Below are 23503 nucleotides of genomic sequence, written 5' to 3'. Positions count from 1 at the left end.
TCTGCCTTGTGGGAAAAGACGTCCGCAGCAGCTGAGAGAGCGCAGTGCCGGAGACCTGCAGAGAAGGACACCTGTGTCTGGAAGGCCAGCGGAGACACCAGCCTGAAAACGGACAACTGCCCCTGCTGTGCCCCTGAGCCAGGCTCTCTAGACCCTGGCTGTGACCTCTCTGCAAGGGATGGAGCCACATCCGGCTAGAGGCAGACCCTAAATCTGCCCTTAGATGGCTCGCTGGGGCAGAGACAGCAGCTGCAGCTGGCCCCTGCCGGCCCATCGGGGTCTTGGGTTAAGCAGCACGATCAGTAAGCTGCCTCTGTTTGGCATCGGGTGTTTTCACACCTAAAGGTTTCTACTGTAGAAGCTCCAGATATCATAAATCACATAAATCCAGGAAAAAGGAGCAAGAGCTTCTCATTCTGAAGAAAGTAGGTGAGATCTTCTGAGCTAGTCTGAAGAACAGAGCTCGGTTCCTCCAGGTTTCTCCTGGACACCCCCTAGGGTGGGACCCCCTAGGGGACTAAAAACCTGTGCACAGTTCTGTCCAGTTCAGCAGTTTTGCTTCAAAATGATACTGAAAGCTAACACTTCAGCATCTGCTGAATACCCAACTTTACCCCAATGCGATTGCAGAACCTCCATGCATGCAAAGTGCCCACTACTGCAATACTGCACCTCAGCACCAAAGAGAACCCTGCAGATCAGAGGAAGCAGCTGATCTGGGAACACATCTGCTGTTGCACTGATCAGAGCCAAGAAGGCTGATTGTGGAACGGCTCTGGAACACATAGCGTACGCGGCGTGGGGTCAATGACCAAGACATCCTCATGCGGTGTCTTCTAGTCTACCTTTAAACGACTGGAATAACAAAGAGGGAGACACATATGCAAAGATGGCCCATTTCATGTATTAACAGGCAAAGCCCTTACTCCCCCCTTCAGTTTCCCCCACACTCAAACAGCTGGTAATATGACCTGCAGTGTGCTGATAACTACTCTCATTTCCTGTTTTCTTTTTTTTTCTGAAGTGACAGTCGGCTTCTAACTCTCCCAGACACCACATCCCTGTTGCTCTCAGTCATATGACCCAGAAGGGAGGGAAACAAGCGGCACAAAAAGGAAAGCGCTATGTAAACGCTAAACGTATACAAACAGGACGGAGCTGACCCGCCTCACCTTCAGTTAAAGCAACAATTCGTAGCGGTTATACCTTCAAACAGCAGCTTCAGGATCATGCTGATGCTCCACTGACTATAACAGGAAGAATGGCGTATCTGTCATTGCCACTGAGGACATCACTCCCCAGCCCGCATGCTTCTTTCACCGCAGATGCCGCTTCTGTAGCTCTCAGCATGTCAACAAATGCACGTGTACAGCTGTTCAAGAGGGGGAGCTCAGAGCGTGAGCTGTATTTACAGCAGTGGTGTAACTGTAAAATACACTCCCCAACTGTAGGGGGAGCCCAGGAGCAAAAGATACCAATTTTCACATGAAGCGGCTTTAACTCTTTAGACGCTGCATGTAAGCCCACATGTTGTGACTCTCATAGACCTCAAAAATGAACCAATGGGACACTAGAAGATATGCTAAACCAAATGATTACCAAATAATTCACAATCATTGCTGCATTAGGATTATTAATAAATAATAAACATAGGGTTCAAGCAGGTAAACAGTATATCCAATTTCAGCAGGTGTCCCGCCCTCTTAGTACATGTGAAAATATGCACATTAGGGGATCGATAAACAGCGTGCGGAAGCGGGACTAAGTGAGACTAAGCTGGCAGGGTAAAAAGCAGCCAATTAGAGGCCTTTCTGCTTAATACATCGCTGCAGCAACCGATGAGAGCATTAACATTCGAAAGATCGCCACCCACTGCTAAGTAACAGAGGGAAACATCCTACCTATTGCGTAATGAATTAAGGCGGAATTACAGACAGAGCAAAGCTGAATTTTCAATTTTCCCTCTAGGGGGCGCAATAGCCAGGTTTGGAACAGCAAATATGCAGTAACCATCCTATATATATATATATATATATATATATATATATATATATATATATATACATACATATATGCATACATGTACATGTATACCATGTACACATATACACATCTATATATTTCTATAGGTGTCACATTATAAATAAAACACCCACTTATTTGTAGATGTTTAGAAACGCAGTAAAATAGAACAGAATGCAGGTATTTCAGTGCAGGAGCTCAGCTGTAATACTTCTTTACTTGAACCCTGCTATTTCACATTGACAGTAGCATGCCATAAACATGTCATGGCAGATGCCGTCATGCTGTCAAATGCTGTCATCACAGACATGTCCAGGGGATATTCCTGTGTCTTCCTGCCATGAAGCAGCAGATAAGAAGATGATTGGATAAATGGATGGACATTACCATTGCTGGTCATTGTTATGACAGATGCTATAATGTTTGATAACACGACAGCTTATGTCACATGCTAATGACATTAAAAGCTATGATATCAAACACGGTACACTATCTATCAACTGAACTATCAAATTACTGGTTATTTTAAGGGCACACTGTGAATACGCTATATGGACAAAAGTATTGGGACACTGTTTCTTCTGAATTCAAGGGTACTACACAAATGTTTTTCTTACTTTTATTGGAGTAACTGTCTCTACTAGATTTACTTGGAGCACGGCTGTAAGGATTTGATTGCATTCAGCGACAAAAGCATTAGCAAGGTCAGAGTGTTGGATGTTGATCCCCACCCCACCTCATCTCACCTCACCACAACTCCACAACTTCTGGAGCACCAACCATCATTCCAGAGAACACAGTTTTTCCACTGCTCCACAGCTCACTGCTGGGGGCATTATATATTGACATGGTGCCAACAGGATCATGCATATCTGCTTCAGAGAGTCCTATTCTAGTGGTAGCACTTCTCTACAGGGACTAGACAAGCTGTGAGTGTGCGTGTGCACATCTGTCGGCAACTTGACGCATCTGAACGCGTTCAGTGGAAGTGGTGTCCGCAAACATTTGGACATATAGAGTGAATCCCTGCTCATTTGCCTGGGTTTTGTCTTTCATGGTTGTCTTTGGTGTGTTCTGCATTCTGCAGTTATCTTGTTCCGGTGCTTTGGGTATCCCGTGCACGTTAGCACGTTGTTATTGAGGCATTTACCAGTAGCTCCTAATGAAGCACCGTCTGTGGAGCTGCACCTGCAGTCTGATATGAATCTGTGCTAATGGAAGAAGTGAAAGAAAGCAGAAGAAAGAGAAACTACAATGCAGGAGAGGAAGCTCCGAGAAGAAAGGAGAGAAGCTGCATGAGGCAGAGGAGAATATGATAGCGATCACACAGCCGTTGCCACTCTGGCTCGTCTCTTTCATCAGGCCTTCTCGTTCTCCTTTCTAACACCTGTACACATCCTACAGCTTTGAGGTAGACTCTGAAGGCTAGAATGCACATCCTCTGTTCTCTACGGATTATGTTCTAACTACTATTGTCCAAAAATGCAGGCTGGTTTGTACGCTTCCACTATGGAATTAAATCTGGTCCCTCACTAAAAACAGAAAACAATGGACTTCTTCAATCAACCCTTCTTAAAACTCACTAACTCAGTTCTTAAGAAAATTCTGGCATTCTCCAGTGTTTTCTTATCTGGAATTTGTTTAGGTTATGAGGAAAGTGGGATCCAGCTGTGTGAACACTTCTGCTCTTTAAAAACACACCATGAATCTGACCTAGAACAAATTGAAGAACATTCTTAGGAATATATTGGAGAATGAGGCCCAGAGTTCTGTACCGTATTTATAATGTCCTTATGATAGACACTGACCGTCCAAAAACATTATGCCCACCTGCTTAACATGCCGTTGGTCCTCCACTTGCCACCAAAACAGCTCCACCCCACCGAAACATGGGACTCTACAAGACCTCAGAAAGTGCCTGTGGTATCTGCACTGATGTTAGCAGCAGATCCTTTAAGTCTTGTAAGTCGTAAGGTGGAGTGACCAAGGTCAGGGCAACCTCTTGAACTCTTCGCCATGTTCCTCAAACCATTCCCGACCAATGTGTGCAGTGTGGCCAGGAGCATGACCGCCACGCCTCATGCCTTCCTTGATTACCACGTCTGATTTTCTTGACGAGACGATGGCTGTGACGATGGCACAATGTCTCCCTTTTTGTAAGTTTTAGGGCACTACTGAGTATGTTGGTAATTTTTCGCTGAGCCAAATGTGATTTTTGAGGGCACTACAATCTCCCACAATGCACTCGTAGTTTGTAATGAACATTGTAGCTCACTATAGAAGCTGAATGTGGGGCAAAATGCAATGCAAGTTTCGTTACTAAGCAACAGGCAGTGGCAAACCATGTAGCTCCCACGTAGTTTGTTAATGGGAGTCTAATGTTTTGAGGTTCTACTAACTTTTTATTTTTAGACAGACAATTACCCAAGCCCCTCTTTAGTACTGTCCCCTAATCACATGTAATAGTCCCGACACTAGGGACCAAACTGCCGCCCGGTGTGACATCACTGGATAATCGACGTGTTCAGAGGTAGAGGAATCAACTAGCAGACGCTCGTGTCAGCTGGCACTGCTCCGAAGTGATGTGGGGAGAGTGTGTCATCTACCCACCTGGAGTGAGCAAGGCCAATTGTGCTCTATAAGGCGCTGGCTGCTGATGGCAGGCCTGGACGTGCCTGGAATCATTTGTGTTTCTAGAGCTACACAGTAAACTAAACAGCCTCTCCCCATATAGAGGTAGAGATCTGTTTCGCTCATTGTTCAAGTTATTGTTATACCTAAGAAAATGACTGAAATTGACTGTGAAAGTGCTTATTATCACAACGTGTAATGGTGTACCTGCTCCACATTGATGTATAGGAAGGTGTTATTTATGCATTTATTTATCTGTTTGCTACTATTATTTTTTTTTTTATTATTATTATTACCACCATTAACCTGTAACTGTAATTACTTTCATTGTTAATAAAAAATACTATGCTTATATCAGCACAGCTGAGCAGAGGAACAGTCTTATATGGCTATGCAGTGACTTTCTATCAATAATTCATAAGTAGTTCTGACCAGAGGAGGATGGGTCCCCCTGTGAGTCTTGGTTCTTCCTCCAGCCCTAAGGGAGTTTTTTCTTGCACTTGTTGCCTTTGGCTTGGTGTTTTTTTATTTTATTTTTATGTTTTACTGATTTGTTAATCTTTTGGTTCATTACTGGATTCCTGTAAAGCTGCTTTGTGACAACAGCATCTGTAAAAATCTATACAAATACTTACAAATCTAACTTTTTGAACAACCTTTTCTCACAAATCAGTGTTGTTCTGCTTCCATTCTTCCACTGAAAAAACATAGTGCATCCAACAACAAAGGAAGACGGTAGTGCTGATGCTGCACACTGGCATCTTTTACCATGACCAACATTTGCATGCACCTCCCTAAAACAGTCATTGCCAAAACCTGCATTTTAAGGATTAAACAAATATCCAACGGTTTTCATGTGTACCACCCTAGTCTCCCAGCGGTGGTCTCTTGCATCACGACAAGAACATGACGAAATGGATAGGGACCTAGATATTTTGGAGAAACATCAGAAACACTTCAACTGTTGGCCCATTTTTATATTCTGTGCAGTGGATATCAGATCGAGAGAGAGGGAGCCACTTTTTGCAGTTGTATTGATTTTGGAGTAAGCCACAACCTTGCAGGTTTTAAAGGATGTTAGACCTCCATTGAGTTCCAGCCTAATTTGTCACAGGGAACAAAATGAAAGGAGAAAGTAACAAATCCCACGCCAGCAGTGTGAAATGGATTCTCCTCCTTCAGCAGCAGCTTACAGACTGAATGTAAATGACTGCTGCTTCTAGCTGGCTCTGGTAATGCACAGATGGGCAGGAGCAAAAGAGGCAGACACGAATGTTTCTGATGCTCAGGTTGTGTTCAGGACTAAACGGCGATTGTTTGGCAGGGAATATGAACACAGTGTACAGCCAGGGGTAGGTCTCTCATGCCTGGTTCAGACCTGGTCTTTTAAAAAGACAGTACTGTGCTCAGTCCGATCCGGAAGAGTCAGAAGTTTGGATAGCTTTAGTGGAGAAGAGAAAGGATACTTAAATTACCCTCCAATCTGGTATGCAGAGAAGTGTATAATGATAAGAGCAGCTTTTAGTGGAGTAATCAGATCTCTATGCATCCCTTCCTCTACCAGCAAAAGTGCAGAGAGATACCGAGAGAGTGAGGGAGAGGGAGAATGAGAGAGAGAGAGAGAGAGAGAGAGAGAGAGAGAGATAAACTAAGACATAAGCCATAAAGTATAAGCCGACACACACACACACACACACACACGAGATGCAACTGGTCTCAAAGAATTTATTCTCCACTCCCAAACAACACTACTGGCACACACTCCTACTCTTCCTCTGCCTCTTTTTACACTCTCTCTCTTTCTCTCTCTCTCTCACACACACACACACACACATTCACTGAGTTAGTGAGTATTGTGTTTCATGGCAGTCTCCCAGGATAAGAGACGGAATGGGAGCTGCTGGATTACAAAGCCACTTCCTGAAAGAGAGAGAGCGATAGAGAGAGAGAGAGAGAGAGAGAGAGAGAGAGAGAGAGAGAGAGAGAGAGAGAGAGAGGGGAGAGAGAGAGGGGAGAGAGAGAGAGGGGAGAGAGAGAGGGAAGAAGAGAGGAAGAGGGGGTGTACATGAGGTCACTCCTATGAAGAGTAGGAGTAAAAATGGATGAACCACTTAATTTTGTATCTCTCTCTCTCTCACTCTCTCTCTCTCACTCTCTCATTCTCTCACTAATTGTCTATGTATATTATTCTCTCCCTTTGGCACAGGGACAGACAGAGAGACAGAGATAGAGACAGGGAGGTAGGGAGAAAGAGACGGAGAGATAGAGAGAGACTGAGAGGAAGAGGGGCAGAGAGAAAGAGAGAGAGAGACTGAGAGTAAGAGTAAGAGGGACAGAGAGAAAGAGAGAGAGACTGAGAGTAAGAGTAAGAGGGACAGAGAGAAAGAGAGAGAGAGACTGAGAGTAAGAGTAAGAGGGACAGAGAGTAAGAGAGACTGAGAGTAAGAGTAAGAGGGACAGAGAGAAAGAGAGAGAGAGACTGAGAGTAAGAGTAAGAGGGACAGAGAGAAAGAGAGAGAGAGACTGAGAGTAAGAGTAAGAGGGACAGAGACAGAGAGAGAGAGACTGAGAGTAAGAGTAAGAGGGACAGAGAGAAAGAGAGAGAGTAAGAGTAAGAGGGACAGAGAGATAGAGAGACTGAGAGTAAGAGTAAGAGGGACAGAGACAGAGAGAGAGAGACTGAGAGTAAGAGTAAGAGGGACAGAGAGAAAGAGAGAGAGAGACTGAGAGTAAGAGTAAGAGGGACAGAGAGATAGAGAGACTGAGAGTAAGAGTAAGAGGGACAGAGAGAAAGAGAGAGAGACTGAGAGTAAGAGTAAGAGGGACAGATAGAAAGAGAGAGAGACTGAGAGTAAGAGTAAGACGGACAGAGAGAAAGAGAGAGACTGAGAGTAAGAGTAAGAGGGACAGAGAGATAGAGAGACTGAGAGTAAGAGTAAGAGGGACAGAGAGAAAGAGAGAGAGACTGAGAGTAAGAGTAAGAGGGACAGAGAGATAGAGAGACTGAGAGTAAGAGTAAGAGTAAGAGGGACAGAGAGAAAGAGAGAGAGACTGAGAGTAAGAGTAAGAGGGACAGAGAGATAGAGAGACTGAGAGTAAGAGTAAGAGGGACAGAGAGATAGAGAGACTGAGAGTAAGAGTAAGAGGGACAGAGACAGAGAGAGAGAGACTGAGAGTAAGAGTAAGAGGGACAGAGACAGAGAGAGAGAGACTGAGAGTAAGAGTAAGAGGGACAGAGAGAGAGAGACTGAGAGTAAGAGTAAGAGGGACAGAGAGAAAGAGAGAGAGACTGAGAGTAAGAGTAAGAGGGACAGAGAGATAGAGAGACTGAGAGTAAGAGTAAGAGGGACAGAGAGAAAGAGAGAGAGACTGAGAGTAAGAGTAAGAGGGACAGAGAGAAAGAGAGAGAGACTGAGAGTAAGAGTAAGAGGGACAGATAGAAAGAGAAAGAGAGACTGAGAGTAAGAGTAAGAGGGACAGAGACAGAGAGAGAGAGACTGAGAGTAAGAGTAAGAGGGACAGATAGAAAGAGAAAGAGAGACTGAGAGTAAGAGTAAGAGGGACAGAGACAGAGAGAGAGAGACTGAGAGTAAGAGTAAGAGGGACAGATAGAAACAGGGAGCGAGAGCGACAGAAAGGCAGAGAGGAGGGTAGACGGTGAGAAAGAAGGGTACACAGAGAGAGAGGGGACAGAGAGAGAGAGCGTGACAGAGGGCGAGAGAGAGAAAAATCACAATAGAGAGAGAGGGACAGAGGGCGAGAGAGAGAAAGAGAGAGAGTGCGAGAGAGAGAGGGGAGATCATTAAAGGATATGAGATGGGCACTGGGAAAAGCCTCATCTGTTTTCCTCTGATGGTTGGCACTGGTCACACACACACACACACACGCAGAGCTGTCCCTGGGTGCTGTTACAGCTTGAGTGAACACTCTCCACCGACAGCGCCGTAACCGTGGGAGACAGGACCATTACCAAAGAGACAGCGCACACACACACATGCTCAAATACAGACACTGAAACAAACACACACACACACACACACACACACATACATAAGGTCTGCCTTTTATTTCTGTTGTCACCATAAACTCCACTGAGCTGCAGATAATAAGCATAGAGCTAAACTACTTATAGACCACACACACACACACACACACACACCACCTCTAACACACATCCCTTCCAATCACACACACTCACGCTGTTTGATGTCTCTGCAGAGGAACAGTGTGAACACTAGAGACCACTGACCCAGATTCCCAACATACTCCTCCTGAGCATGTAAATGTGTGTGTGTGTGTGTGTGTGTGTGTGTGAACATGCATGTGTGTGTTTTTCCACACGTTGCTTCCATATGTTCTTCTCACCCGTGCTGTAATGAAAGGAGGCACTATTACATCACTGAAGCCAAACCCCATTACGTCTGAACAGCGGGGGCACGACTGTGCTGGGTAGTATGTTAGCTTAGCGGCAAGCTAGCATGTCCTATACACTCCAACTCCACCAGTCTTACAAAGGACCAGTGCTGCTCCAGATTACACACTGCAGTGTCCTTTATAACACAGAAAGCACACCGGGGAACCCTGTGCAAACAATATATGGACAAAAGTATTGGGACACCTGTTCCTTCCTGCTTTTGTTGGAGTAACTGTCTCTACTGTCCAGGGAAGAAGACTTCATTCAGCGACAAGAGGGCTAATAAGGTCAGGATGTTGAATGATCACCACCCCACCTCATCCCCAACCCCTCGACTCATCCAAAAGTACACAGTTCCACTGCTCCACAGCTCAACTGTCCACTGTCCTCGTAAACTGAAGAAATCTTAAAAGAGAAAACGTCCAGACGTCTTTGTCCAGAAGTTCTTATGAACTTTTTTGTGTTTATCTTGAGATTTTTTGGATGTTTTTTTTTTAGGAAAGCTTTTGTTAATCCAGCCCTGGAATTCTGCTCAGTCCAGCAGACACTGGTTGGTCACTGTAATCTTCTGCAATGCCAACAATTAACAAACAACACTGTCCAGCCCTCATCCTAAAAGCCCTGAAAACCCCTCTGGATCCCAGGCTAGTCCTCGGAGGCGTACCTTTACACTGGAATATTTTGGTTGAAGTTACGTTCAAGTTTTGCTGTAACTAAACCCTCATAATGAGCAGCTTTTGTCCACGCTGGGCAGTCACAGTGTTTATCCTATTCATCGCACACAGACTTCCAGCACAGGCATTAGACTGATTACCAGCAGCTCTCTCAAGCCGCTGAGTACATGGAGTTCAGGGAGGGGAAAAAAACACGTTATTTTGAACGTCTAATAGAGCTGAATGAATTGGGCCGGCAGGAAACACAAAAGGGTTCTTTGTGTTTTTCACTGTTCACTTACCACACTGGGCAAGTGACAAGATTACAGCAGACCTGCCTGCATGAGAATTGAACTCAACACGGCAGTTCTGCACAGGTGGTCCTCATTAAGGCGGCATGACGGAATGAAAAGGGATCATTATGAGTGATGCTGCGATTGTAAATAGCCGTGATTGGGACTTTTCATTACGCAGGCCCCAGTTGCTTCGTTGACATGCATTTCATGCATGAGTCAGGCCTCAGGAACATGCAAGGAAGGTCAGCAGGAGCGTCGGAGACTGATCACAGAGCTGTGACATTATCAGCGTATTCCATTAGCAATTCTGAAGAACATTTGTCTTACTTATTGAACCCTCCGAGGCGCCCTGCGGCGTACGTTTTGCTTAATTACTGCTTGCTCGTCACTCACTGAAACAAGCAGAGCAATCTTGCGGAAAGCGAAGGTTCGAAACTTTCGGTCGACAACACACCTGTTTCTGTAAGTGGAAGACGAGATGATTTACTGATTGAAATGTGAACGAATCTCACTGTTGTTACTGCCATGTTTTGAAGTGCGGGATCGCTCCTGTTCGTACAGAATGTACTTGTAATTGAGTCCCGTTACACACATTTTTCCTCCGGTGTTCATCAACGATGAAACTGGAATCAGGTTCGGTGTGAACAAGAAAAATCCTGGTAAGTCGATCCGACCATTCATTTAAATGAGACATAGAGCATTTTCACACTTGTCCCAAATACGAGGGCCGATACTGGGCTCATTTGGGCGAGGGCTTGTTTCACACATAAGAATTGAATTCCATTCAACCATCACTTTTCTTTGTTTTCGCAACAACGTAGGTTCATCCCTTTATTTCTTTACATTGTCTTTCTTGAATACAGTCACTCAAACGGCACAAAAGCAGCATTTTTTTGCTCCCATGGCATTTCAGCAAGCAGGAACACCTCCAAACAAGGAGCCGGAGGTTTTAGGGATGTTTTAGCGATAAGTCGAAGCGGTCGTGTGAAAAACTGAAAATGAACCATTTATGCAACCTCATACGTGGTGCCGTGAGCAGATAGCTTCCACACCTGCAGCAGTCCACGTGAAGCGAACCCCAGACCACCGGTTTCATGAGGACCACAGATCGGTGCTCTGGAACGCTCTTGGGCTCAAAAACAGGACTTATGGAGCGATGTGTGAAAAGACCCATGTGTGAAGAGAACTGGATACGGTACCTGGAAATACAGTGATCTAGATACAGCCAGTAAAGAGGAATGTTTCTAGGCTGATTCAGATTTTAGCTTCGTTTCGAAAAACAAAAGAAAGTCACAGGAGTGTATTGTGTACTAGGTTAATAAATAAAGGAGCTCTTGCCCTTGTGTTCACTGGAATTTTCTGCAGGTGTAAAACCCTGTACTGTCCTGGGTTTTAAGTGTGGGCTTAGGTAGTCTTATTAGTTATGGGTAGTTTATATATATATTTAGATTTAGATCTAGATTTACTGGGTACTTTTAGACACAGCGAAAACAGAAAGCATAGGAAAGTACCCCAGTAAAAGGCTCCATATGTCATGATAGCTTGATAGTAGTGTGTAAACACTGTCACTATCTCAAGATGTACCGTTCACTCCTCTACACTTCATACAGTCTAGATATGGGAAACTAAGCTCCATTGCTGTAGTGACCATTACCCTCCTATACCCTAATATATAGCCTATATATATATATATATATATATATATATATATATATATATATATATATATATGTGTGTGTGTGTGTGTGTGTGTGTGTGTGTGTGTGTGTGTACATATATACCCTAATATATACCCTCTGGACCCTGACCAGAAATAAGTGGATAAGAACATGGATGGATACATATACACACAGCTGTGCTGGGCAGTATGTTAGCTTAGCAACAAGCTAGCATGTCATGAAGCACCACACAGGGTAGCCAATCGGAGCAGTCTTTCACATTCTAACTGTCTTAAAGGGACAGAAACAGGGTGTTTAACTCTAACGAGGTTGCTAAAAACAAGTTGTGTAAAACAAAAGTACAACATCTGAAGCAAAGGCTGTGCTTCACAGTGCCCAAATCTAACACTCCAGTTAGAGTTCCGTCCTCGAGTACGTTCGTTACGGTACCTGTACACTTCTAAACAAATCAAGCTAAGCACACGTCTTGCGTCACAGATAACAGACCACAAATACTCAGTCACATGACCAGCAGAAGTGCCCCTGTGCCATGTGCTCCCACTCACGCTGTCCAGATAATGGGCTCCGAAACCTATTCAATTCAGATCACTATTGATGATTAAATAAGCGCATTCATCTGATGGGTAGTGCCGTTTTTAGCCGGATCTGTCCAGCTCTGATGTAAGCGGACATACCTCTAAATGGAGCACATTCATTCAGGCCTTTCGGGATTAACTAACTGCAGATAAAAATTGATACTCTGATTAATACAAGATTAATCGGGCAGCGCTGGCCCCTGTCTGAACTGTTCCGCTTCTCGGACCGAGTGGGCTCGTTCAGGGAAGGTGTTAAAAAGAGAGAATGTGTTCTAGTCCATCCATAGTCCGCTCCGTCAGCAGTAGCCTCAGGCTTTCACAGAGAGCACAGATGTGTCTGAGCAAGTCTGGGTGACAGACAAGAGCTTTAACAGAGCCATGAAACAGAGCCACATAGCTAACATGCCTGCACCTATTAAGCATTCAAAGAGATAAAGAAGTGCCTCGAGATTGTTTCTGTAGTTTTGCACTGGAGCTACGAGGCAAATGCAGCTAACAAGCAATCAAAGCTACAGCTCATCAATTAGCGCAGCGCCTAACTGTAGGCCTAAATCATCACACACTCCAACACACTTGCTTAATGTGGTTTCTCATACTGTTCTGAGCACATAGCATTTTAAAATCATTAGCATTTATCTGGAAGCCTAAATTCTGTCCATACCTCCATCTATGTTTTATAGAAATATACAATACAGTGTGTCAACTAGCTAGGGGTGAGCAAAAATGCACAAATATGATATCAAAATATCTGCTTAACGGTTTATACCTATTTTGGAGTCCCACAAGGTTCTATCTAGGGGCCAATGAAACTGAAGGAATATATGACTGTAATGTAGTTGCAAGAGTGAAGAACCTGAAGTATGGGCTTTCCTACATAGTCTAATCCATGTCATCAAATCAGGACCTTCAATGGATTTTGTAATTGATGGAAATTAAGGGAACAACTGATCAGCTGCGATTGATTGGCCATGTAGTGTTACATCTACGAAGGATCAAAAGAACGTCCAAGAATGGAGCCTGGATTCAAGGTCCAGATTTGATGACATGGGTTCGTTATTGCAGCCATAAATATAAGCTTCCATTACGTGTTAGCTACATTAGCCTCAAAGCTTCAGTGTAATACTAAAGAAGAACAGTATTTTAGGCTCAATAATGCTCAGATGCAAGCTACAAGCCCATTTACAACCCTGTTCCTTTGCCTCCGAATTAACTGCGCTAACAGTCCTTTTATGATGGGTTTAGGAATAATCTGATATGCTTTGCTCTGACTGGTTGGTTTCTGACACCAGGACAGCTCCCACAACAGACACACAGCATTGCATAGCACAGCTTAGTGTAGCATAACTTGTGTTTTTAGCACAATAACCAGAACATTGCAATTATTTTACGAATTATTTCGGACTCTTATTGGAAAGTGTTGCTTGCAGTCCTCGCCGTGTACAGGAGATGAAGAGACCTCAAAGCTGGTCAGGTAGGGGTTAGCCTTTAGCACGTTGAACTCTTGAACCCTAGATTTATTATTCCATTTTTAATCCTAATGCTGAAACTACTGGGAATTATTTGGTAACTGTTTGGTTTGGCCTATTTTTTGGAGTCCCACAGGGTTCTACAGAAGGGCCTATGAAACTGATGTTATATATGACAGCAATATAGCTGAGAGTGAGGAACCTGAAGTGTGGGCCTACATACAGAGTCTAAGGTCCAGGTCATCAAATCTAGACATTGAATCCAGTAACTGATTGGACATGTAGTGCCACACGTACCGAGGATTACAAAGCAGACGACAGGAAACTGGATTCAAAGTCTTGCTTCAAAGACCTTAATTCACATAAATGATCAAATGTGAAACAATATGTTAGTTTTTGCAGCCATGAATATAAGATGAATGGCCTAATAGCTACATTAGCCTCATAGTACATAGTGCAAGACTACAGAAGCACATTTCAGACACTAAATATGTCTGTCTGACTGTTTCAACCTCGAGATTTTCACACGATCACTATCTTCCAGTCTGAGGTGGCAATATAGAAAAAGTAGCCCACCACAGTGAAGCAGTGCTTTCTCCAGATTCAGAGCAGCAATGCACGGCTGATATGAGCCTTCTGGCATCCAGACAACTTATCCCCTCTACATTCTTAACATATCTGCTCCAGAGAGATTTTCTGTGAAATGACTGCATTTATTGGACCATAGGCGTGGGGGGGGCCTCCGAACATCACCCCAGGGCAGCATTATTAGAAGGAGGTGTTTCATGCATGTTGTAGGGTACAGATCGGGGAGTGTTTATTTTCGTGCTTGTCCCCCCCTGCGGCCCGGCGGAAGACACACATGTCGTCCTTGAAGGCAACAGCCTTGAACACTAAACTGGCGGCCTGTTCATCCTTTACACTCTTTTCCTTGTGTGTCTCTCCCTTGTTCCAACGCCAAAGACACCCACACAGCCGCAGCAGAATTCAATAAAGGCAGCAAGTGACAGAACAACGTGCTGCTTCGTGTCAGTTGCTAAGCAAACTGAATCAACCCAGTGACAATGTGATGCTGTACTGGGGCCACTGTGCCTCTGCCAACCCTTAGAGAGAGGTAAAGGCATCCAAAATGATGGGACAACTCGAAGGGTGGAACAGTGCATCGCAATGCACTAACATGACGTCTTTCGGAGTGGAGATTTCGGAGTGGCCAAATTGTAGAATATGTGTTTTTGGGCTGCTTACCAGAAGATCACCGGTGGGATCCCTTGGACCAGCAGGACGTTGGGGATGGGGGAATGAAGAAACAGTGCTGAGATGCCCTTGAGCAAAGCACCTAACCCTCAATTGCCCAATTTAGTTATTTTCACAGGTGTGAACGCACCAAAACACACACCAGACACCTGAAGCATGATCCGACTGTAGTTATTTTACCACTGTAATTATTTTCACAGGTGTGAACGCATCAAAACACACACCAGACAGCTGAAGCATGATCCGACTGTAGTTATTTTACCACTGTAGTTATTTTCACAGGTGTGAACGCACCAAAACACACACCAGACAGCTGAAGCATGATCCGACTGTAGTTATTTTACCACTGTAGTTATTTTCACAGGTGTGAACGCATCAAAACACACACCAGACACCTGAAGCATGGTCCGACTGTAGTTATTTTACCACTGTAATTATTTTCACAGGTGTGAACGCACCAAAACACACACCAGACAGCTGAAGCATGATCCGACTGTAGTTATTTTACCACTGTAGTTATTTTCACAGGTGTGAACGCATCAAAACACACACCAGACACCTGAAGCATGGTCCGACTGTAGTTATTTTACCACTGTAATTATTTTCACAGGTGTGAACGCACCAAAACACACACCAGACAGCTGAAGCATGATCCGACTGTAGTTATTTTACCACTGTAATTATTTTCACAGGTGTGAACGCATGAAAACACACACCAGACACCTGAAGCATGGTCCGACTGTAGTTATTTTACCAGTGTAGTTATTTTGACAGGTGTGAACGCACCAAAACACACACCAGACACCTGAAGCATGGTCTGACTGTAGTTATTTTACCACTGTAGTTATTTTGACAGGTGTGAACGCACCAAAACACACACCAGACACCTGAAGCATGGTCCGACTGTAGTTATTTTACCACTGTAATTATTTTCACAGGTGTGAACGCACCAAAACACACACCAGACAGCTGAAGCATGATCCGACTGTAGTTATTTTACCACTGTAATTATTTTCACAGGTGTGAACGCATGAAAACACACACCAGACACCTGAAGCATGGTCCGACTGTAGTTATTTTACCAGTGTAGTTATTTTGACAGGTGTGAACGCACCAAAACACACACCAGACACCTGAAGCATGGTCTGACTGTAGTTATTTTACCACTGTAGTTATTTTGACAGGTGTGAACGCACCAAAACACACACCAGACACCTGAAGCATGGTCTGACTGTAGTTATTTGCACCGGTTTAGTTATTTTCACAGGTGTGAACAAACCAAAACACACACGAAGCACATGACTGAAGAATGCTCCGTCAAAAACCATGGTTCTCGATCTACAAACTGTGGAACAAACGTTTACGATGGTCAGCCACCAAATGAAGGAATTCAACATCACTGCACCTCGAAGCTGTGCTGTCCACATAATCTGCCTGTTTAGCTAGGGAAGAGCACATTTCACACGTACCACCAGAACATTCAGTGTCACCAAGCGTACTCCCAGCTCAGAACTCACTCTTGACAGAGTACCGAATCGTGAACCCAGTATCGAGTGTATCGTTCTCTCACCTCTTCCATCCATATTACTTTCATTTCTCACTCTGAACCATAGGACTGCTGTGTTTCTACCTGCTCTGACATTTTCTCATACATGTGGCTATATATACATTTCCTCTGTGTGTGTGTGTGTGTGTGTGTGTGTGTGTAGCTTTCTCACTCTCTCTCTTTCTTTCTGAGTGGTAACAGTATGCCGGATGCTGATGGTGACGGTGTGTGTGTGTGTGTGTGTGTGTGTGTCACAGAGAGAGAGTAAGCGAGCATGAGCGAGAGTGAAAGTAATTTGGATATCTTATCCTGCATGTGAGTGTGTGTGTGTGTGTGTGTGTGTGTGTGTGTGTTTGTTCCAATAGTGAACAATGATTAATCTCGGTCTACACAATCCTGGCCATCTCAATTAGTTTAGCAACAAAGCATCTGCGTCACACTATTCGTAAGCCACGGGTCAGCTGATCGATCAAACGTATTGATCCATTGATTGAATTCAATGCCCTTTTGCTTTCCATTTTCCATGTCAGTCCACATGGCCATTGCTGGAGAATGCCACAGTCACTGTTCGCTGTTTACATTCGCAGACTTAACATCACTCGACAATCCAGGATTTTACAGCTACTACTCACACGTCACAACATCAGACCCGTCAAATCAGTGCAGAGGTGTAACTGCTCTTATTCACGATCATACAGTGTCTTTTAGGGGTGCACTGCTGGCTGACGTATCATCAGTCCAGTGTTTAACTTTTCAGCTGATACAGCCTAAGATTTAAGGCCCTGTTCTTAGAATTCACACATATGTAGTCGGTATTGCTGAGCCCTCAGATGGCCAACAGTAGAAAAGAAAAGAGCATTTCCTCAAGGAGCGCGGAATAGTTGCACAACTTATGTGGTTCCCACTTTCAGGAAGTTGCTAAACTGTTGCTTAATGGTAAACAGGGTGAAACTGTTTTTGCTTGGTAATTGCTATGCTGTTGCTGCATGGTTGCTATGATGTTACAAAGTGGTTGCTATGGTGGTTGCTAGATGACTGCTATGGTATCCCAGGTGGTTGCTATGGTGTTGCTTTATGGTAAACAGGGTGAAACTGTTTTTGCTTGGTAATTGCTATGCTGTTGCTGCATGGTTGCTATGGTGTTGCTAGAACACTGCTATGGTATCCCAGGTGGTTTCTATGGTGTTGCTTTATGGTAAACAGGGTGAAACTGTTTTTGCTTGGTAATTGTTAATCTGTTGCTACATGGTTGCTATGGTGTTACTAACTGGTTGCTATGGTGTTACTAACTGGTTGCTATGGTATACATGGGATACCACATAGTAATACTGGTTGCTATTTGGCTATATGTTGCTTTATGGTAAATAGGGTGAAAGTGTTTTTGCTTAGTAATTGATATATTGTTGATACATGGTTGTTAAGGTATTCCAGCTGGTTTGTATGGTGTGGATAGGTGGGTGCTATGGTGTTGCCAGATGACTAGGTGGTTGAGCAGGTGCTGCCAAGTGGTTGATGAGGTACCCCATGTGGTTGGATGCGTTCATTTGTATTATCATGACATGAGAGGGGTTCACAAACATTTGCACCCATTCATTCCTATGATAAAAAAAACATCAGTAAAAACCCGTTGCTATGGGGAAACCGAACGTCCATATGAAAAAAGATATATACAAGCCCGGACGGCTCAATCAGGCAGAACAATATGATGTTGGAACGTTGCTGATTTCTTGAAAACAGCAGAATGGCCCACCAACAGGAGCCCATGATTCTGATGTCCAACCTAATGTAGGGAACCATCAGGCTCTAAAGTTGTATAAACAGTTGTGAAGGCACTCAGCTCCTTAATGTTTTAATGTTATATGCCTGAGCTGGACGTGAGCCATGGAGTGGTAAAGTGGTAGAGGAGAGACAAGCGTTTCAACTGCAGCCAGAACTTGCTTTAGATTATAGCAGCAGTCAGAGCATATCCATTCCCCTCTGCCTAAGAGTCAGAAAGCACTCGCCGTGGCCAGACAGCGGCTATCAGCTTGCTTGTGTCCGAACTGCTATCAGCAGTACTGCATGTAGATGAGTGCTCATGCAGACAACATGATAAATCGACAGATGCTGCATTTGCACAGTCACTGTTCACTGCAGTGAACAGCATGTGTCAGGATGTGTTCATGGACACTAATGACCTGCTACAGGGCTGCAGATTTAACGCTTGTTACTGGTTTGAGGTTGAGAGAGCTACTGCTTTTCCCACCTCAGTTTAAAAGACAGTAAATACGGCCTCTGAACTTATGTGTCTGGGTTAAAAAGACAGTGGCTATGAGTCACTAAAACTGACTAGAACCTCTAAACATAATGTATCTCAGTTACATGGGCAGTGAACAGCCTCTAGGCAACAGCATATCAGGTAAAAAAATATTATATGTCACAAGTTATTGTATCTAATGACAAAACAGTAAATATCAGTAAGAAATTGCTGTTACTAATGTCAAAGATACTGCATCTTGGGTAAAATGTTGCTATAGCTTCTGAGCTATTGTATATTTTAGTCTAAATACAGTGAACAGCCCAAACCCCCACAAAAAAGTCTCTACAGCCTCTGAGCTGTTGTATATTCCAGTCGAAATACAGTGAATAGCGTCAAAGAAACTCCATGCCAGCTAAAAAACGTGGCTGTATCCTCTGAGCTATTGTATATTCCAGTCTAGGTACAGTGAATAGTCTCCAAGATACTCCAGCCCAGCTAAGAAGTGGTTATAGCCTCTGAGCTATTGTATATTTTAGTCAAAATACAGCGAATAGTCTCCATGATACTCCATTCCAGCTTAAAAAAGTCACTAAAGCCTCTGAGCTATTGTATATTCCAGTCGAAATAATGTGAATAGCCTCAAAGAAACTCCATGCCAGCTAAAAAAACGTGGCTGTATCCTCTGAGCTATTGTTTATTCCAGTCTAGATACAGTAAATAGTCTGCAAGATACTCCATTCCAGCTAAGAAGTTGTTATAGCCTCTGAGCTATTGTATATTTTAGTCTAAATACAGCGAATAGCCTCCATGATACTCCAGCCCAGCTTAAAAAAGTGGCTATAGCCTCTGAACTATTGTATATTCCAGTCAAAATACAGTGAATAGCCTCAAAGAAACTCCATGCCAGCTAAAAAACGTGGCTGTATCCTCTGAACTATTGTATATTCCAGTCAAAATACAGTGAATAGCCTCCAAGATACTCCAGCCCAGCTAAGAAGTGGCTATAGCCTCTGAGCTATTGTATATTCCTGTCTAGGTACAGTGAATAGTCTCCATGATACTCCAGTCCAGCTTTAAAAAGTGGCTATAGTCCCTGAGCTATTGTATATTCCAATCAAAATAATGTGAATAGTCTCCATGATACTCCAGCCCAGCTAGGAAGTCACTAAAGCCTCTGAGATATCGTACATTACAGTCAAAATACAGTTACAGGCCTCTAAGATACTGCACTTCAGCTAGAATGTGACTATATAAGTGTCAACAAAAGTGACTATAGCCTCTGAGCGCTTTACAGTTCAGTCGAAATGCAGTGACACGCCTCTAAGATACTCCATCTCAAGTTTAAGGTTTCTGTAGACTCTGAGCTCCTGCATCTCAGCTAAAAGAAAAAGGCTAAGCCTCAGCCTATGTTGCTAATTCCTGCACCAAGGTATGCACCAGTCACTATAACCCCTGAGCTGTGGTATGTCAGTTAATACGACAATAACCTACATAATAGTATAGCCTTTTAGTTACTGCAGTAAGGGCACCTCAAACCTAAAAAACACTTGTGGTTGGTGTGGTGCAACAGATAACTCCTTTACCTGCCAGTAACCTTGTATATCACTCAGAATAAGAGTGTCAGCTAAATGGCATAAATGTAAATGTAAAAAAATACAGTGACTACCTTACAAGATACTTCATCCCAATTTTTTAAAGAATAGGTGACAACAGCTATATACTATAGTAAAATAGGCAGCATAACCTCTGTAATGACATTAACTGGTACTTCTTTATTTAAAAAGACAGTGACTTTAGTTGGAACCGCAGTCTCTAAATGAATTATACTCGATGACTCCTGCATCCTGCATCTAAGCTACTGCATCTCAGTTAATAGGGCAGTAACTACTGCATCTTACAGTGACTAGCATCCCCTTAACCTTTACCTGAGATGCAGCAGCTTTGCAGTCTGAGCTAATAGCTACACATCCGTTAAGAAGAGGGACTTTGAGCGACTGCATTTCAATTAGGAACACACTCGCTTACCTACAGCCTCTGTGCCCTTCTCATTTCTCACTTTAAAAGATTATGATTATGATTGAGGATCCTGCATCTGAGGTTAAAAAAGTGATCAGTCATATGTAACTCATATTTACACACAGTGACTACTGCGTCCAAGGCTAAAAGACTTTAATTTAGTTTATTTTGCATCTCAGGTTAAAAAAAAAAGACATAATAATGTGAATAGCCTTCATGATACTTCAGCCCAGCTTAATAAAGTGGCAATAGCCCCTGAGCTATTGTATATTTTAGTCTAATGATACTCCAGCCCAGCTAAGAAGTCACTAAAGCCTCTGAGATATCATACAGTTACTGGCCTCCAAGATACTGCACTTCAGCTAGAATGTGACTATATAAGGGTCAATAAAAGTGACTATAGCCTCTGAGCGCTTTACAGTTCAGTCGAAATGCAGTGACACGCCTCTAAGATACTCCATCTCAAGTATAAGCCAAAAAAAAGACAGCGAGTAGCATAGAAGATACAGCATCCCCGGTAGAAGTGATCCTAGTCTCTGGGTCTCTGGGGGAGTCTCACCTTCTCGATCTGTAAAAATACACTGATACAGACTCTTTTTTTAAACAGACAGTGGCTATCATGAAGAGGCAGAATCTCAGGTAAAGAGTCACTACAGTCATTAGGATAACTTCTGCAAATCAGTCAAAAACATTGCCCGGAACATCTGCGCTACCTCTAGCATCTGATACGCTGCATATCCAGTGAAACAGCCCCTTAAGAACCTGCAGCACAGGGAAAATACAATATACAGTGACTGGTCTGTAAACTAATGTATTGCAGGTGAAAATGCAATGACTGGTCTAAGAGGACGGTGGCTAACACCTAGATACAGCATCTCAGGTAACAGCAATGTAGACCATATGAGCTACCTCTACCCTGTGAGCTGCTGCATCCCCTGTAAAACATACAGTCTCAACTTCACACCCTGTACAGGTACAGCAATACAGGCCCTAAACTACTGCAGATCAGGTGGACATACGATGTCTGGTCCAAAAAGACAGCATCTAGCACCTAGATAGAGTGTCTCAGGTAATAAAGAGTGACTGTAGTTTTAACTTGGGCTAGAAACAGTGGGCAGAACATCTACCTCTAGCCTCTGATAGACTGCGTCTCCTGTAAACATACAGGATACTACTGCAGCTCAGGTACAATACAGTGACTGGTCTCTAGGTTTTTTTTTTTTAGGTAAAAACATCCAGGTACAGGCAATAAAAAGTGACTATAGTCTAACTGCTGCAAATCAGTCAGAACAAGCCTCTAAAGCTGCTGCACCTCCTGTTAAATACTGCCTGTACTTTATCTCAGGTTCTAAACACAGCCCCAGCTTCACCTCCTGCCCCTTAAGACACTGTAGCTCCGTTCCCATTACAATGACACACAGTCTGACTGTAACCTCTGACGGTCTTCACAGTCCCAGCCCCCTCCGAGCTAATTACTGCATCTCCGATTAAAGAGACTCTCCGAGTCTGGGGGCAGATTGCTGCATCTCAGTGTAACAGACAGTGAGTAGGAGCTGACTAACCTTCATAATCCCACAGGGTGGGTTCCCGCTAGCCTGGTTCCTCTCGGCGGACGTGTCTCGACCCCGGCTGCCCACCGCAGGGCTGCTGAGCTCCTTGCAGCCGCCGTTGGAGAAGAGCCCCTCGGCGCCGTGGCTCGCGCAGCCCCGCCGAGCCGCATCCCGGCCAGGAGACGCAGCCTCGGTGGTGAACTCGAGCAGCGGAGCCGCCAAAGCGTCGGAAACTGCTCCCGGCTCGGCCATGGCGAAGAGCCCTCAGCTACGGAGCCCTGGAGCCGAGCATGGGGCACGGAGAAAGGCTTTTGTTCCACAAAAAAACAGGAACAACAAGTCCCATGTGAACCGAGGCGGAGAGAGACCCTCCAGGAGAGGAGCGCGCGAGATCAGAAATCCATGCGGTGTAAGAGAGCGAGAGAGGCGGGGGGAGACAGAGGCACACGGTCCTGCAGCCAACCGGGGGATGAAAGTGAACAAAACTCTGCGCGCGCTCTCTCTCTCTCTCTCTCTCTCTCTCTCTCACACACACTCTCTCTCTCTACAAGCTACTACAAGCTCTCTCTCTCACACACACACACTCAGTCGCTCTCTCTCTCTCTCTCTCTCTCTCTCTCTCTCTCTCTCTCTCTCTCTCTCTCTCTCTCGCTCTCTCTCTCTCTAGCTCGCTCGCTTCCACTAGTCAGAAACACACACACACACACACACACACACACACACACACACACACTCACACAAACACTCACACACTCACACACACACACACACACTCACACACACACACAGATGGCGCTCTCTCAGTGATCTGCTGTGATTAGTTACCTGCACGTAACAAGTTATTAATCTCAGTTGTTACTAAATTTAAACAATAATAAAAACAATAATAATTATGAGTACTAATATTTTATTATAAATGGACAGTTGATTCATTAATTCATTATAAATTACTAATACATTAATCATGTTTAAATAAAATAATGATTCCAGCAAAAAGTAGCTTGTAGTTATCAGGATCTGTTGTTATATTGAGTTCTGCATTTTGATGATGATTATTATTATTAGTAGTAGTAGTAGTATCATCATCGTCGTCATCGCAATTATCATAATTTTTAAATATTATTATTATTTGTTATTATTGTATTATTTGTTCATTTTATGT

At 43.9% G+C, this 23503-nt stretch overlaps 1 protein-coding gene across 1 annotated transcript in view; it reads right to left on the bottom strand.

Annotated features, from left to right (window-relative positions):
* Positions 1–22836, bottom strand: part of LOC140573531 (inactive phospholipase C-like protein 2) — a 104693-nt gene extending 81857 nt beyond the window's left edge. The window contains exon 1 of the mRNA XM_072692939.1: positions 22354–22836. Coding sequence (XP_072549040.1) covers positions 22354–22593 — 240 coding nt within the window. The 5' untranslated portion in view covers positions 22594–22836. The remainder of the gene's footprint in view (positions 1–22353) is intronic.
* Positions 22837–23503: the final 667 nt, after the last annotated feature.

The sequence above is a fragment of the Salminus brasiliensis genome, chromosome 12 (genome assembly GCF_030463535.1).
Source record: "Salminus brasiliensis chromosome 12, fSalBra1.hap2, whole genome shotgun sequence".
Classification (NCBI taxonomy): domain Eukaryota; kingdom Metazoa; phylum Chordata; class Actinopteri; order Characiformes; family Bryconidae; genus Salminus; species Salminus brasiliensis.
This window is presented reverse-complemented; position numbering and strand designations above follow the sequence as displayed.